At 46.3% G+C, this 16,602-nt stretch overlaps 2 protein-coding genes across 2 annotated transcripts; one reads left to right on the top strand and one right to left on the bottom strand.

Annotated features, from left to right (window-relative positions):
- Nucleotides 1–6,990: 6,990 nt before the first annotated feature.
- On the top strand, nt 6,991–8,328 carry LOC139818224 (uncharacterized). The gene has a single exon (XM_071786837.1). The coding sequence runs from the start codon at nt 6,991–6,993 to the stop codon at nt 8,326–8,328; it is 1,338 nt and encodes a 445-aa protein (XP_071642938.1).
- A 984-nt stretch (nt 8,329–9,312) lies between these two features.
- LOC139818223 (uncharacterized) lies at nt 9,313–9,852 on the bottom strand. The gene has a single exon (XM_071786836.1). It carries the CDS (start codon nt 9,850–9,852, stop codon nt 9,313–9,315), a length of 540 nt encoding a protein of 179 aa, XP_071642937.1.
- Nucleotides 9,853–16,602: the final 6,750 nt, after the last annotated feature.

Genomic DNA, 16,602 nt, shown 5'->3' with positions numbered 1-16,602 from the left:
TACATCCGTCGTTGAAATCGTTATCGGGGTTCGCCCGGTTCTCGGGGCGCTATATAAGCGCGAGAGAACGCTAATCCTCGCGCAATTAGATTGTCAGTTTGAAGTGTGTGACGATTAAGTATAAAAAAAATTGTCGGAGGAGGATCGCGATTTCATCGAATTCGCCACGGGCCTCGACTTGTCGGACGCGTATCGCGAGTGGGAACGACGGTGCGAAGAGCGTCTCGCGTGTCTGTGAGAGAGATGCCGAGAAAAAACCCGCCCAACGTACACCGGAACGTTGAACTCTCTTATCGTTCGAGTAGCGCGATTGGAAGGAGCGAGAAACGCTCTGCGTCAACGTTTCGCGCAGGTGGGCGCCGGTCACGGCGAACCGAGCAGAGGATTTTCGTGGACGGAGATAGAGACGGCTTTCGAAAGTCGCGTACTGACCGGTGCGGTTATAAACTCGAATCACGTCGATCCTCGATTATTTCTCGAGGACGCGAGGCGCACGGTGCTCGAACAAGTGCGCGTCAATCACGAGAGACACGCGTGCCTGAAGGTCAACACAGTTTTCAATGGCGAGTTCGTCGCGGGGGTTAAAACCGACGTGAAAAGCGTCGCCACGGGAAATCGTCAGCTCTTTCCTACGGCCGATTTGCGAGAATGGTACGACAGATACGTGATCGATGCCACTCTGGCGGGTCTGGATGAGTTTCAGGAACGCGACAGTGGCTGGGCATTGTCGCGTATATTGAACCTGATCGTGAACGTGAACAAGTGCAATCCCATGCACGCCGGATGTTGGTTTGAAATACCGCAATGGATAAAGGTAAAGAAAGCGGTGATCAACATGCATTCAGATGACAACGCGTGTTTCGCGTGGGCGGTAATCTCCGCTCTGTATCCCGCTCTGCGGCACGTGGATCGATGCGGGTCGTATTCCTATTACGCGACGGTGCTGAATTTGGGTTAGGCGACAGTTTCCCGAAAAGTGGTGGGGGTAATGTTGGTACGAACGAAAATCTCTATACGATTTAGTAGTTACTAATTTTAGTTTCTAAGAGTTAGTACCACTGTGTTAGTAGTAAAGCTGTCAGTTTAAGTAACCTCTTTGACATATATGCGCGCGTGTGTATTTAAATAGCATAAATCGTATTACTGCTGTACATCCAAATGTAAGTATAATATACATTGTAGTATTTTATTAAAATAGAATTAAATAAAGATGATAAATTAATAAAAATATAAGTAAAAAGACATTAAGTGAGAATATAAAGCGAATAAGGTGAAAAACGATTCTAGTCGACACAGAGCATCAGTGACATTACATGTATATTATAATTTTGCATTCAACAATGTAAATGCAATTAACATATGTTGTTGTATTACATTAAAATTACTGAATGCGAAATTATAACATAAGAGGTAATGACACTGATGCTCTGTGTCGACTGGGATGATATTTAAATATCATCATATGTATGTACGATTGTGTATGTGTATATATGTATGCAAGTGGATTAACAATAATTATATGTAATTAATCATTTTTATTTTTCAGTGTTTTGACCTGTCGCAGTAAATACCACTTATGGTTGTGGCATAGTTCTTCGCACTGGAATCAATTCGCTTGCGCACTAGAATCATTGTCATCAACAAATACATATCAGATAAGTAGCTAATATTCATAAAAGAAAAGATTAGGTATCTATGTGCTTTCTGTAATTGTAGGTGTTGAACCGATTCTTTTCTCTGATTTTTTTTTCAGTTTTTCAGCCATCCATATATATGCTTGCAGAATATCAATCGCTGGAGAACAATTCTGTACGGAGTAAGGTTGCCAAATTCTGAGGCTACTGTCGAGTGCGTCCTAATAAGCAGAAGTCACATTCTAACGTCAAATATCTATCAGTAGCAATGCGACGACAGATTGACGAGAGAGCAGGTTTGTAAAATCATTTTTATTATCATTTTTTCATAGAGGCTTTAGACAGATATAATCAAAGTTTATCACTATCTTGTCATGTCGTAGGCTACCGAATGATGTATGTTTCTTATCCTTCAACAAACAGGATTTATTGCCAATATTTGACTCAACAAATATGGTTATTTGGATTTCAGATCTGATATGGAAATATGAAGTTTCTCCAAAAATTGAGGATCGATTCTTGAAGGAGACAACTGTGTAGCAAGATGAAAAATAGAAATCATGTATTGCAAACAGAAGATCAAGAAGAAGTATGAATTATGAGAAATTAAATAATCGCAAGTCTGTATCTGTGAAAGGACAAGGAAAATTAAAATTAAAATGAATATAAAATAGAAACATGTTCAGAACATTATTTCTCTTCCCACTAATTCGGACAGCTCGTATAGTGTCAGTAGCAAATTTATCTCTGCTAAATTTTCAAACTTCTGCCAAATTTTTTTAATATGTTTCTCCTTCTCAAAGTTATTGCACTGCGATCTTGCCCAAAACGTGGGATGATTGAACATGCTATTTATGCTTTTTTGATGTTCCGTCAAGTTTGCTGTAAATAATATTTCATTATAAGAACAGTAAAAATATTTTGTGTAACACAGTGTTAACAACATACCTAAAAATGCGACGATTGTAGAATGCGTATTCAGGCTTTCCTTTAGCTCTCTATTATGTCGCTCTGATATGTTGTTTGTTCTATCGAACTGCTTATATACGCAGAACGACTCGGGTTTGAAACCCTTAATCCACTTAGATGTGATAACGTGCTGGATTTGACAAATGTCAAAAACGTGGAGAAATGTATTGAACGCTACAGAAAGAAGAAATGTTTTGGGCAGACTCCGAAAAATTTAAACCAGCTGAAAACTTGTTTAGAAAATCAAAATTGGAGTCAATTTTTACAAATTGACGAAACAAATTCATTTACAATAGAATTTGTTGTTAAAAACGACGACGTCCGAGCTGTCATTTTTATAGATACATGCTTGATAGAAAAGATAAAAGATAATAAAAATTTGACCATTTTTATTGATGGCACATTTGCGACCGTGCCTCAATTAAATAATAATAACTGTCAACTATGGACAATCGTCATTAGATACAATGACAGAGTAAGTAAAACAATTTAAACTGTATTCATTAAATAATTAGTTCATATAATTATAAGAGATACTCAATGTAAATATGTGACTAAATAAAATGTTTTTCAAATTTTAGACGTTTCCAATCGTTTACACAATAATGCAAGGTCGCACTACTGAAAACTATACAGATGTTTTCAGTAAAATTTGCAATATTGTGCAAATCCATCCAACAAAAGCGATATCTGATTTCGAAAAAGCGGAACGAAATGCGCTACAAATAGCCTTCCCTGGCATAAAAGTCATTGGCTGCTTTTTTCATTACAGCCAGGTAATAAGAATAACAACACACATGATAACAAATATGAAATGCACTTTATCTTATGTCGCTTCCTTATTACAGGCGTTGGTACATAATGCAAAAAAGCATAAAATATTAAAGGGCGAACAAAAAGAATTAGGATATGGTGCAGTGAGGTTGCTCATATCTTTAGCCTTGTTGCCTGAGGCTTTAATAGAGGAAGGCTTTAATATAATCTCCACGGTTATTTTTGCCAATTGTAAATATGTACAGTCATTTTTTAATTATTATTATGATACGTGGATTAAGGGTTTCAAACCCGAGTCGTTCTGCGTATATAAGCAGTTCGATAGAACAAACAACATATCAGAGCGACATAATAGAGAGCTGAAGGAAAGCCTGAATACGCATTCTACAATCGTCGCATTTTTAGGTATGTTGTTAACACTGTGTTACACAAAATATTTTTACTGTTCTTATAATGAAATATTATTTACAGCAAACTTGACGGAACATCAAAAAAGCATAAATAGCATGTTCAATCATCCCACGTTTTGGGCAAGATCGCAGTGCAATAACTTTGAGAAGGAGAAACATATTAAAAAAATTTGGCAGAAGTTTGAAAATTTAGCAGAGATAAATTTGCTACTGACACTATACGAGCTGTCCGAATTAGTGGGAAGAGAAATAAAGTTCTGAACATGTTTCTATTTTATATTCATTTTAATTTTAATTTTCCTTGTCCTTTCACAGATACAGACTTGCGATTATTTAATTTCTCATAATTCATACTTCTTCTTGATCTTCTGTTTGCAATACATGATTTCTATTTTTCATCTTGCTACACAGTTGTCTCCTTTAAGAATCGATCCTCAATTTTTGGAAAAACTTCATATTTCCATATCAGATCTGAAATCCAAATAACCATATTTGTTGAGTCAAATATTGGCAATAAATCCTGTTTGTTGAAGGATAAGAAACATACATCATTCGGTAGCCTACATGACAAGATAGTGATAAACTTTGATTATATCTGTCTAAAGCCTCTATGAAAAAATGATAATAAAAATGATTTTACAAACCTGCTCTCTCGTCAATCTGTCGTCGCATTGCTACTGATATATATTTGATGTTAGAATGTGACTTCTGCTTATTAGGACGCACTCGACAGTAGCCTCAGAATTTGGCAACCTTACTCCGTACAGAATTGTTCTCCAGCGATTGATATTCTGCAAGCATATATATGGATGGCTGAAAAACTGAAAAAAAAATCAGAGAAAAGAATCGGTTCAACACCTACAATTACAGAAAGCACATAGATACCTAATCTTTTCTTTTATGAATATTAGCTACTTATCTGATATGTATTTGTTGATGACAATGATTCTAGTGCGCAAGCGAATTGATTCCAGTGCGAAGAACTATGCCACAACCATAAGTGGTATTTACTGCGACAGGTCAAAACACTGAAAAATAAAAATGATTAATTACATATAATTATTGTTAATCCACTTGCATACATATATACACATACACAATCGTACATACATATGATGATATTTAAATATCATCCCAGTCGACACAGAGCATCAGTGTCATTACCTCTTATGTTATAATTTCGCATTCAGTAATTTTAATGTAATACAACAACATATGTTAATTGCATTTACATTGTTGAATGCAAAATTATAATATACATGTAATGTCACTGATGCTCTATGTCGACTAGAATCGTTTTTCACCTTATTCGCTTTATATTCTCACTTAATATCTTTTTACTTATATTTTTATTAATTTATCATCTTTATTTAATTCTATTTTAATAAAATACTACAATGTATATTATACTTACATTTGGATGTACAGCAGTAATACGATTTATGCTATTTAAATACACACGCGCGCATATATGTCAAAGAGGTTACTTAAACTGACAGCTTTACTACTAACACAGTGGTACTAACTCTTAGAAACTAAAATTAGTAATTACTAAATCGTATAGAGATTTTCGTTCGTACCAACATTACCCCCACCACTTTTCGGGAAACTGTCGCCTAGCCCTGAATTTGGAAGGGATCGAGTTTCCTATGACTCTGAGGCAAATTTCAAGGTTCGAACGACTCAACGACATGTCCGTCAACGTTTTCACCACTTGGCGGAAGAAACGAAAGGACGAGATCGTTCCTTTACAGCTGACCAACGATAAGAAGGACAATCATGTCAATCTGTTGTATCTGTCAGATTCGCGAAACAACTCGAACGGCGGTCATTTCGCGTGTATAAAAAATCTGTCACGATTGTTGGGGTCTCAGTTAAACAGGAGCAAGAACATGAAGTACATATGCGATCGGTAGGTATAAAAAAAAGAGTGCGATGTATGTGGAATGAAAAAAAAAATCGTACATATTTTTTTTTCAGATGCTTACACTACTTTCATTCGAGAGAGAAATTGTCCGCTCACAGCGTCGACTGCGGAAAGATGAACGACTGCGCCATCGTTCTTCCGAACGACGACGACAAATGGTTGTTTTTTCGCGATCACAGTAGGAAGGAGCGACTTCCCTTCGTGGTCTACGCCGATCTGAAATGCGTGTTGGAGAAAGAAAAGATAGACAACGATAACGTCAAGAGATACGCATATCAGCATCGCAGAGCGTTTAGCGTGGGATACTACCTGTGCAGCCCGTACGACGAGATTGGACCCGGGTACAGATTTCGTCGCGGCGAGGACTGCGTGTCGTGGTTCGTCAACGAGCTCAACGTTATCGCGCATCGCGCGAAGGAGATACTCATGACGAACGTGACCATGGCGGAGCTCACGTTGGACGAGACACGAAATTTTTGGAGCGCGACGAGCTGCCACATATGCGAGAGACCGTTCAAATCGGAGGACGGTCAACGCGTGCGCGATCACTGCCACTTGACCGGACGTTACAGAGGTCCCGCGCATTCGCGTTGCAACCTAAATTATAGAGACTCGTACGTTATTCCTGTATTCTTTCACAATCTGTCCAGTTACGATGCCCACTTTATTATCAAGGATATCGCTAACAGCTTCGAGGGTAGAATCGATTTATTACCGCTCACCAAAGAGTCGTACATATCGTTCAGAAGAATGTGAGTGAAGGCGTTAACTGGGGAAACTGCGCGAAATTGCGATTCGTGGATTCGTTCAAATTTCTCAGCACCAGTCTCGAGAAATTGGCGTCGTATCTCGATAAGAACAAACTGAAAATCATGCGTTCGGAATTTTCAGAACTGAGCGAAAGCGATTTCGACCTGCTCACGCGTAAAGGTGTATTTCCGTACGAGTACGTCGACGGCTTCGATAAGTTGCTGGTGACGGAATTACCGCCGCGCGAGGACTTTTACAGTTCGTTGACCGGCGAGACCGCGAGCGAGAGCGATTACGAGCACGCGCGGAACGTCTGGCGTTGTTTTCGCGTGAGAAATCTCGGCGAGTACAGCGATCTGTATCTCAAAACGGACGTGCTTCTCCTAGCGGATATCTTTGAAAATTTTCGCGACACCTGTATCGACACGGACTGGATCCCGCGCATTACTACACCCTACCGGGATACACGTGGGACGCGATGCTGAAGTACACGGGGGTGCGATTCGAATTGCTCACCGATATCGACATGGTAATGTTCGTGGAGCGCGGTATCCGCGGCGGTCTGAGTCAATGCTCCAACAGGTACGCGCGAGCCAACAACAAATACATGCGATCGCACGACTCTTCGCAACCGTCGACGTATCTCATGTACTTCGACGTGAACAATCTGTACGGTTGGGCGATGTGTGAACCGTTGCCGTACGCGGACTTTCAATGGATCGACGACGCGGAGAGTCTCGACGTAATGTTTGTGAAGTTGGACTCCGCTATCGGTTACATCTTGGAGGTCGACCTTGCGTACCCGCATGAACTCCACGACGCTCACGCTGACCTTCCGTTCTGCCCGACGCGCGATAAGCCTCCCGGAAAACGGTGCGATAAACTCCTCGCCACTGTGCGCGATAAGTCGCGCTACGTGTTGCATTACCGTAATCTACAGCAATGCGTGCGATACGGATTGTGCGTCACGAAGATTCACCGCGCGCTTCGATTCGCGCAATCTCCGTGGCTTCGGGAATACATAGAGCTTAATACGGGATTCAGAGCTCGCGCCAGCAACGATTTCGAGAAAGAAATGTACAAATTAACGAACAATGCGGTATTCGGCAAGACCATGGAAAACGTACGAGATCACGTAGACGTGCGTCTCGTGACGCGTTGGGATGGGAGATACGGCGCGGAGGCGATGATCGCGAAACCGAATTTTCACAGTCGAACCGTCTTCGCGGAGAATCTGATCGCCGTCGAGTTGCGCAGGCTCGAGGTAAGGTTGAACAAACCCATCTACGTCGGTATGTGCATTCTCGAGATATCCAAGACGCGCGTCTACGATTTTCATTACGATTACATGGTGCCGCTGCATCGCGAAAGGTGTAAGATAATGTACACGGACACCGACAGTCTCATATATTTTCTCGAGTGCGACGACGCGTACGAGGATATGAAACGCGACATCGCGAGATTCGACACGAGCGGCTATCCCGAAGACAACGCGTATCGCATGCCGCGCGTCAACAAGAAGATACCCGATTTGGACGAGAACGACGGCGCGGTGATGACGGAATTCGTTGGACTGAGGTCGAAAATGTACGCCTTAAGGGTCGAGGGAAAGAGCGACACGAAGAAAATAAAAGGCATCAAGAGAAACGTGGTCGCGAGAACGATAACGTTCGACGATTACGTGTGTTGTCTGAACGACGCGATAGGGCAGTTTAGGCGTCAGTCGTGTATTCGTTCGACTGCACACGAGGTGCACACCGTGTCCGAGTTGAAACTCGCTCTCAGCTCGTACGACGACAAGCGATACGTCGTTCCCGACTCGTACGACACTCTACCGTGGAGGCATTACAAGATACCGCCGTGAAGAGGACCTTTTTTTTCTTATTAAGATTATATTTTTTTAAACAATAAAGAGTATACAATAGATTTTATGGGTTAGATTTATAAGCGCGATCGTGAGAAGACAGGAATGTTTAAACTGTCTAGTCCTACAAACGATTTTTATATAGAAAAGATAGCACTCTACAGCCTTTTTTTTTCCTCTGCGTAGGGAGCTACAGATATAAGAAGGAAAGAAATATCTCTATCACTATTAAGAAATACATATATTTTTAAGTTTACATTAAGGCAAAACAAAAAAAAATACATTATCTTAACTACAACACGGCTGTTTCATTTCTATAATACAATAAAAAAAGCGTTACAGAATGTCGAGACGCGCACGACGTTCCACCCATCAATCGTGTAACTTGCACACGTTCTCCATGGCGCAGTTCTTCGCGTGGCGTCCGCAGAGGAAAGATCGGATCGCACTGAGGGTCTCCAGTCGACCGATGTACTCGTATTCGACGTCCATCGACTCGATCTTAACGTCGAATTCACCGACGGCGTCGCCGAGAATCTCCTCCAACCATCCTTTCTTTTCAGCGCCTTTCACGTAAACGAGTTTGAGCGTCTCGCAGTTCAGCCCATCGCACACGGCGCTTCGGATGATCGTTCTCGCCCGAACGCAATTCACGTCTCCATCGTTCCATTTGAAACTATGATGATTCGCCGTCAACCAGCATGCCCGCAATTTTTCCGCTCTCGATAGAAGATCCCACGACAATGGCGCGCGAAACACGTGGTGAATCAGTTCCTTTCCGTCTCTGAGCACGGCCACTTCTTTAACTGTGAACTTTTCGCGGATAACGAATCCCTGCAGATCCACAGATATAGGTACGTCGCGGTCGGCGGACATCGTCTCTCTGTACGGTCAGTCGCTACCCCCATTCTGTTTGAACCTGTAGCTTATCGCGATTTCGTCAGACGAATAGATACGTTCTTCTTCTTCTTCTTCTGTTTTCCTTTACACGATCTTGCGGACTATGTTAGTTAGCGGATTGTACTCGATCACGCGATCGTGGATGATGAGACAGTAGGCCGTAGTATTGGAATCTATATTACGTTTGCAATCGAACTCTATGCGAACGTCTACGGTGGCGCTTTTGACGGATTTGTTCTGACGAGAACAGTCGATGACCACGAACGGGCCCCATTTGTCGAATTCTTCCATCGTTAGGAGCGCGTTCTCTCGCTCGCATCCGTAATACGACTTTCGAAATTTCGCGTACATCTCGTACAGTATGGCCGTTCTACGCTTCTCAAAATCCAAGTTCATATCGTCGTAGGGATAAAAATCTGAATTAAGGTACAGTTTCACATTGGTGAGATTACCGTTGTCGAACTCGGAGGCGTGTTTCAATAAGTTGTTGGACTTCCCGGTTTGTAGCGCGAAAATGACGTATCGCGGTTTCTCAAGCTGCGTCGCTGCTTTCACAGCCCACGAATGCCTGTTCGTGGTTTGGAGCAAAGGGTACTCGTACAGATCCCACGAGCGGAAGCCCATACTTAGGTATCGCCCGCTATCCAACGTTCGTAAAAGGGACAATTTATTGACGTCGTTCAGCACCACGTGCGGCATTCGCCATTGCACTTTCAACAGAGTAATCGTAGGATTCTTGTGACGTTCCGGTTTCGTGACGATGCAATTGTAACGATGCACCCCGTGCGCTAAGCATCGTTCCCGGCAAACGACCGCCGGATGCCGCCCGACCGACGACCAGTCGGGCGAAGACCAGGGCGCGGTGCGCCCACATTTTAAACGCCTTTCAAAACGCACCGTGTGCGCGGGCCAAGCGCGGCACCGGTGCCTCCCGACGAGCGACGACGGGAGCCGAGCCGCCCCGAGGACGAGCGCGGCGCCGCGCCTCCCCACCACAGCGCGACGATCGGCGCTCCTAGCAAACCCGCCGCGCCGGGCGGGTATATAAACCGCCGTTCCGGCGAGAAAAGGACACTTCGTCTAGAGATCCGCTTCCAAGACGAAACCTATTCCCGACTCCTAGGGAACACGCCAACGAGGTCCGGTGCTCCGAGCCTCGACTGAGAGCTCTCAGGTGTTCCCGCACTCCCTCAGAACTCACCCCGAAGGCACGGTTACGCGGGGTCGAGCGCGCTCGGCCTCGCAACGAGGGCTCTCGCTGCCGCCGCCCCGGGGCTCCGGAAATCTTCCTACGCTACGCGTTTCCCGCCCGCATATCATCGCGATACCGCGACATCCGCAAGCCTCCAGGCATTATACCGCGTCCGCCTACATGTAATACGTCTAGGTAATATACCGAGCCCGCGTAATACGTTTATGTAACGATACCGCGTTCGTTGTTAAATACCGCGCCGTCATCAAGTGCAAGGGCACTACCTGTAAATATACCGCGTCCGCCTATATGTAATACGTCTATGTAACATACCGAGCCCGTAAACGATACCGCGGCCGCCTATGCACTACGTAATGTAACATACCGAGCCCGTCGAGTAACGATACCGCGTTCGTCATCAAGTGCATCCGCACTACCTCGTCGTTGTATATACCGCGTTCTGTCCGTCCCTGCGCACATACCGCGCTAACATCCCGCTTCGGGTATACCGAGTCCGCCAAATAGCGTGCTACCACGTCCGTTATCGAGTGCATCTGCACTGCCCCTTTTGTTGTATATATCGCGTCATTTCGTGTATATAATTAAACTGTGAATAAACTACTGCATGTCTCACTAATTTGATTATTGTCTCTGGGCCTGTCATCGGACTCCTGATCCCGCACACCAGTCCGCGTTCGATAAAGTCAGGCCGTTACACAATTAGCGTCGATTCGGGAACGTATCAGAATGAGTTCGTGTCGCGCGTTTATCACCACGTGTTTGTAATCCTCGCAAAAACCTAGCAGAACGTTAAGGGGTACGCAGAAATTGAAATCGCCGATTTTAGTTCTCGAACGAGGTCCCACGTATTCATTGATCACAATCCATCCAGCGTTTTGCAGCTTCCTGCTTCTCTCGGTGGTCAGCGACACGAAATTCTTGATCGAACTGGTTATTCCGACGTTTCTGTTCTTGTCGATCTCCACGCCGTTGAGTTCGTATCAAATCTCGTCGAACATGAACGCCACGCAATTGTTGTCCATCGTCGTATCCGAATCCTTTTCCGGAACGCCGTCGAAGAGTACTCCCTCGATGTACAAAAAACTTTTCCAGGTAGAGTGTACAGATCCTGCTGTTGTATCGGAATTCGTATTTCGTCGCTGTGCCCGAACGTGGTTATTGGCATATGGATTGTAAGTGTGTGTCTCGATCTTGACGATGCGATCGTCGAAGATCGGCTCACCTCCGATACTCAGGATGTCGGTCATGATCGTTCCTCACGACGAATCCCAGAGATCGTAGAAAAGCGACGTTCGCAGCGTTCAGTCCGTTTTTCTTCTTTTTCTTCTCTCTTACAATCGGTCTGCGCGTTCCTTTCGTCAGAGCGTCGAACGATAACTTTCGCGGTGCAATGACGGATGCGGCTCTTGCGAACGAGTTGTTCAAAACGAGCATCTTTCGCGCACGCACATATATCCGCCCCCGATTTTGTATTTTTATTTTATTTTCTGCGACGCACGTGTAGTCGAGCCGTTATCTCCTTCCCGCGGAAGTCGATCAATCGTCCGATCTGATCCACGACGCGTAACGTTATATCGGTGACACTCCGCGCGATGACCGGAAGGTAAATGAACTGCGTCGGAGTCTCCAACAGCTTATATCCCGGTGGAACGTTCGGCGCGAATTCGTGTATTTGTGTGCCGGCTTGCCGTTGCTGTAGGCTCCCGCGGTGACGTTGCATTCCACGCGAATGATATTTACGCGCATAATATTCACCGGTTTGTCGGACGCGTGCCATTTATTCGGCTCGAGTACGCGACGTGTCGAGAAACCTAACAAAGAGCCAACGTTGTTCGATTTGGTGATAGGCTATAGGCACACTTGATCTCGCTTCTCATAGTGTTCTCGTTAACGCGTAAAATTATCGAGCGTTCGCTTTTCTCCCGGTGGTCATCGTTATCGTCCACGTATATGTAATCGTCTTTCTTCTTCGTACTTTTCTTGCGGAGGATAGCTGTTCTCAGGTATCTATCTATAGCGTCCAGTTCGTACGATCCTTCGGGAATAGCGATCACGTCGTTGTTGTCAAAGTAAAATCTATTGTTCGTGAAGTCAATGTTCGGTATCGTGTTGTACGTCTCGAAATTCATGAGGCCTATCTCGTATTCGCCGCCGCTCAGATCCAGAGCGGGAAAGTAGCTGGCTGAGAGGACGCTGCTTCTTCCGGATAGCGAGAGAGTCAGCGACATAGCGAGATTGTTTCTCCCTCTCTCATCGTCAGAGACGTTTCCAGTCGACGTCTCGGAGGAACCGCAGACACAATTGACCGCAGATGCTGCTCTGATCGAACGTCTGATACGAACGACGGTTGTACACGATATTCACGTCACTCCCGAGATATCGTTCGAGTTCCCTCGGGGGTCGAAGATTTCCAAAACTGTCAAAGTAGATCGCGTTGTTGCCCCTCTTCGCATAGGCGACCCAGTGCGTACCCGGGCCCTCCTCGTCGTCGAGATTCACGATTCCGCTCTCGTCGCGACGCACTTTCGTCGGCAACGCGTCGCGCATAAACACGCCCCCTAAAGAAAGGTATGCGCAAAAGGCGCGCGGACCGATTCAATTGCTCGTACGTCGTGACGCCGAACGTCGGCAAATCGAGCGTCATCAGTGTCTTTTTCAGCGATTGTTTTTTTTTTACCCGTTCTCGTTCGTCTTCTGCTCGTCACGCCACTACCGCGTTTGTACGGCGCAAAATACAATCCGCGACCCTCCAACGCGCGATTGTGACGTTGCAGTTCCTCGAGCTGACGTTGAGCGGCCTTGTTATCGTTCACCGCCTTGGCCACGCCAGCCGCTCCACCGATCAGGGATCCGAGCGCTCCCAATATCGGTAGAAAGGGTAGGAGACCCCCGCGTTTCGCCAACGGGAGAATTTTCTTCCTCGTTACCACTCCCCTCTTCCTCTTTCTCATGCCCATGCCCAATTTCGTTTTTGTTTTCATAGCAGCCCATACGGCGGTCGCGGCGGCTCTCTCGCCAATGGTTGTGTCGCTCGCCGTGATACGCTCGCGCGCCTTTTCGGCTAGCGCTCGATCGGTGACGTGTCGATCTGCGAGATCACCGCTTCGCGAGTAAGCAATATCGTGCTCGCGACACGCCTCGTCCAACGGATTGATACCTCGATCACCGCGCGCTAGTCGCTTGGCGAGACGAGTACCCGGCCCGCAGAATTGATAGCCGGGTATGTGTAATTCGACGGGTAGCGCGTTTATCGCTCTGTTGAAAAGGCCGCTGCCAGCGCTTCGCGCCGCTGCGCGCGACATGCACCGCAATCCCTTATGAGTGATGGTGGACCGTCTATGTGCGTTCTCTGCCACGGACGATTGTAATGTTCCAAACACGGACGACAGTCCCGTACGTCGGGATCCGTCCTCAGATGAACGGGCAATTTGTCCCACAGTCGATCGACGTACTCGGAAAAGTTGCGCAGCAGAAAAATCTTTGGCACGAATTTCAGTTGCTCGGCGGACAGACCGAGAATATCGCGTTTATCCGCCAGGACGAGAAACATCGGTAACTGAGGGCGTATACCGATCGAACGTACGTATAAATAGGGCAAGTGTGCGCGCACGCGCGTAACAATGCGATTCGTGAGACAACCGTCGGCGATAGGAGTGTCGAATCTCGATTACAAGACGCGACTGACGTCGGGTTTAACGTCGAGAGAAATGCGTCGACACGGCCCTCTCTTACCGATCGCGATACGTTGCGTCATCTGCGGCCCTTCCAATTGCGGTAAGACGAACGTGTTGATAAGCTTACTGGAAAGTCCGCACGGTCTGCGTTTCGAAAACGTATACGTGTACTCGAAATCTCTCCATCAGACGAGATCGGTTATCGCGCGTTCTCCAATAATCGCGACGTCGTGCCGCCGAGCGAGGCGCTCCCCGGTTCGATATTCGTGTTCGACGACGTGGCCTGTGACAAACAGGACGCAATCAGGGAGTACTTCGCCATGGGTCGACATTCGAATATCGATTGTTTTTACCTCTGTCAAACGTACGCTAAAGTACCGAAGCATCTGATACGCGACAACGCGAATTTGTTGATCCTGTTTAGACAAGACGGAACTAATCTAAAACACGTGTACGACGATCACGTGAGCCCCGATATGTCGTATGAAGATTTCTGCGCGTTGTGTCGCGAGTGTTGGCAGCGCAGGTACGGATTCGTGGTGATAGACAAGGACAGCGCGCTACAAAACGGCGGATACAGACGCGGATTCAACGACTTTGCCGTACTGTAGAGCGATCAGTAGCTGTCGAACGTTCCGAGAGCGATGAGCGACGCGAAAGACACCGTTGACCGAGAGAAGACCGCGCGGCAGATCGCTAAAACGCGCGCGTCGATACGCAGAAAATACAGAGCATTGAAAACCGGCCGTATGGAGAACGAGATGGCTCTCGAGAGACAATTCAAACCGATCGTCGACCCGTTGAAACAAATCGTCGAACACGTCGAAAGAGGTGAATCCAAGAACGACAATGCGGCAGCGGCGGCGACGACAAAAGGTTTCGTTATTAAAAAGAAACGCGAGCTAAGAAGAAAAAAAAACAAACGAGCGCCGAGTCAGAGATGCTCCCGATCCACTCCACGCCTCTGAAACCGCGAAAATTATTGCTGCACGAGCGGATGGAGGAGGAGCTGGAGATTTTCGCGTCGCCGTTGCCCTCCCCTGAAACACCCGTAAGGGACGTTCTACAAACGCCGCAGAGTCACGAGGAACTGCACAGTCAATTGAGTCCGTTGGGACAAAGATACGTGGGCGCTCTTCTAAACGGGGACCCACAAAATGAATTCGATATCGTTTACGGTGTGTACGTCGGAAATGACGGCACGATGCTCGGTGACAAACGGTTCAAGGTGAACGTGGACGATTCCGTGATCGTGGACGGAGTGAGATACACGGGCACGCCCGGCTTGTACGAATTAATCTTCAAGAGATATCCCGATGGTGCAATTTACACCGAGGATGACATGCAAAAGTACAGAAATATACTGTTAGCGACAAACGCTTACAGACGCGATTATAATGCTCTTAACCTCATCATGGGCAACAGGGGACAAAAATACACGAAAATCATCGCTCCGTTGGTATCGCGCGGTAGAATCGGCAGTAATAGAAAGGGCGCTGGCGTGACCAGATTACCGTCGATCATGAAATTGAACGACAATACAATGGATTACATTTATTGGGACGATCCTAACGAATTGGTGGATCGTCTGCGATTACTCGAGGCCTCTCCTCAAGCGGGCAACGACGCGCACGGTAACGAGATTCAGTCGATAATCGAGGAGCTTCGCGAGATCGGATTGATTATAAATTGAGCTGTCGCGTCGATCGCGACGGCAGTACGTTTCTCGACGAGAGATCGGCGCAATGTCGGTGAACAAATTCGGAATGTCTCTGAGGAAACGCGGCGACGGCGGCGGATTCGCGTGGGAAAGATCGCGATTCTCTATCGACTCCCTGCGGAACTACGTACGAGACAGCGCGCTTTGCTTGAACGAGGATTCCTACGAGGGAGCGCAAGCTACGACGTCTAGCCGCGCCGGAGATTGACAGCGACGCGACGAACAAGAGTTACGTCGAATGCGCGCTTCAAAAATCGGGAAAGAAGATCGATAAATCGTTGTCGTCGGTGAAAAGTGAGGTGGATAGGATAAACGGCGACGTGAACGGACTCAGAACCACGTTGAGCGAATTCAAGGAGACTGAAAACAACGTCATGAGTGGACTCAGAATCACGATGAACGAGTTTCTGGCCAAGTTCGAGAAGATTGAAAACCAGATACAGAACTTGGAAAACTCTAAATCCACGCAGACGAGGCAGATACTCGGCGCGCAGATCGCGATAAACAATTTTCTAGCCAAATTCCGCGAGATTGAAACAGCGATGGTGACAAAGGAAGCGTTCGAGAGAGAGATAGCGAACATTCGCGGTAACAGGGGGAAAGGTCAATAAGAAGGTGATGAGCCGTCTTTTTTTCGCGCAGTCGAGCGAGGAATACACGCGCGCAACGATAAGTGCCGAGAAGCGGAGACTCGTGGAGGAGCTGCACGCACCGGCGCGGAGAAACTTCCCGCGACGTCGCGTCGTGGTGCGCGGTTACGACGATCT

This window comes from Temnothorax longispinosus, chromosome 8 (assembly GCF_030848805.1).
Source record: "Temnothorax longispinosus isolate EJ_2023e chromosome 8, Tlon_JGU_v1, whole genome shotgun sequence".
Taxonomy (NCBI): Eukaryota; Metazoa; Arthropoda; class Insecta; order Hymenoptera; family Formicidae; genus Temnothorax; species Temnothorax longispinosus.
This window is presented reverse-complemented; position numbering and strand designations above follow the sequence as displayed.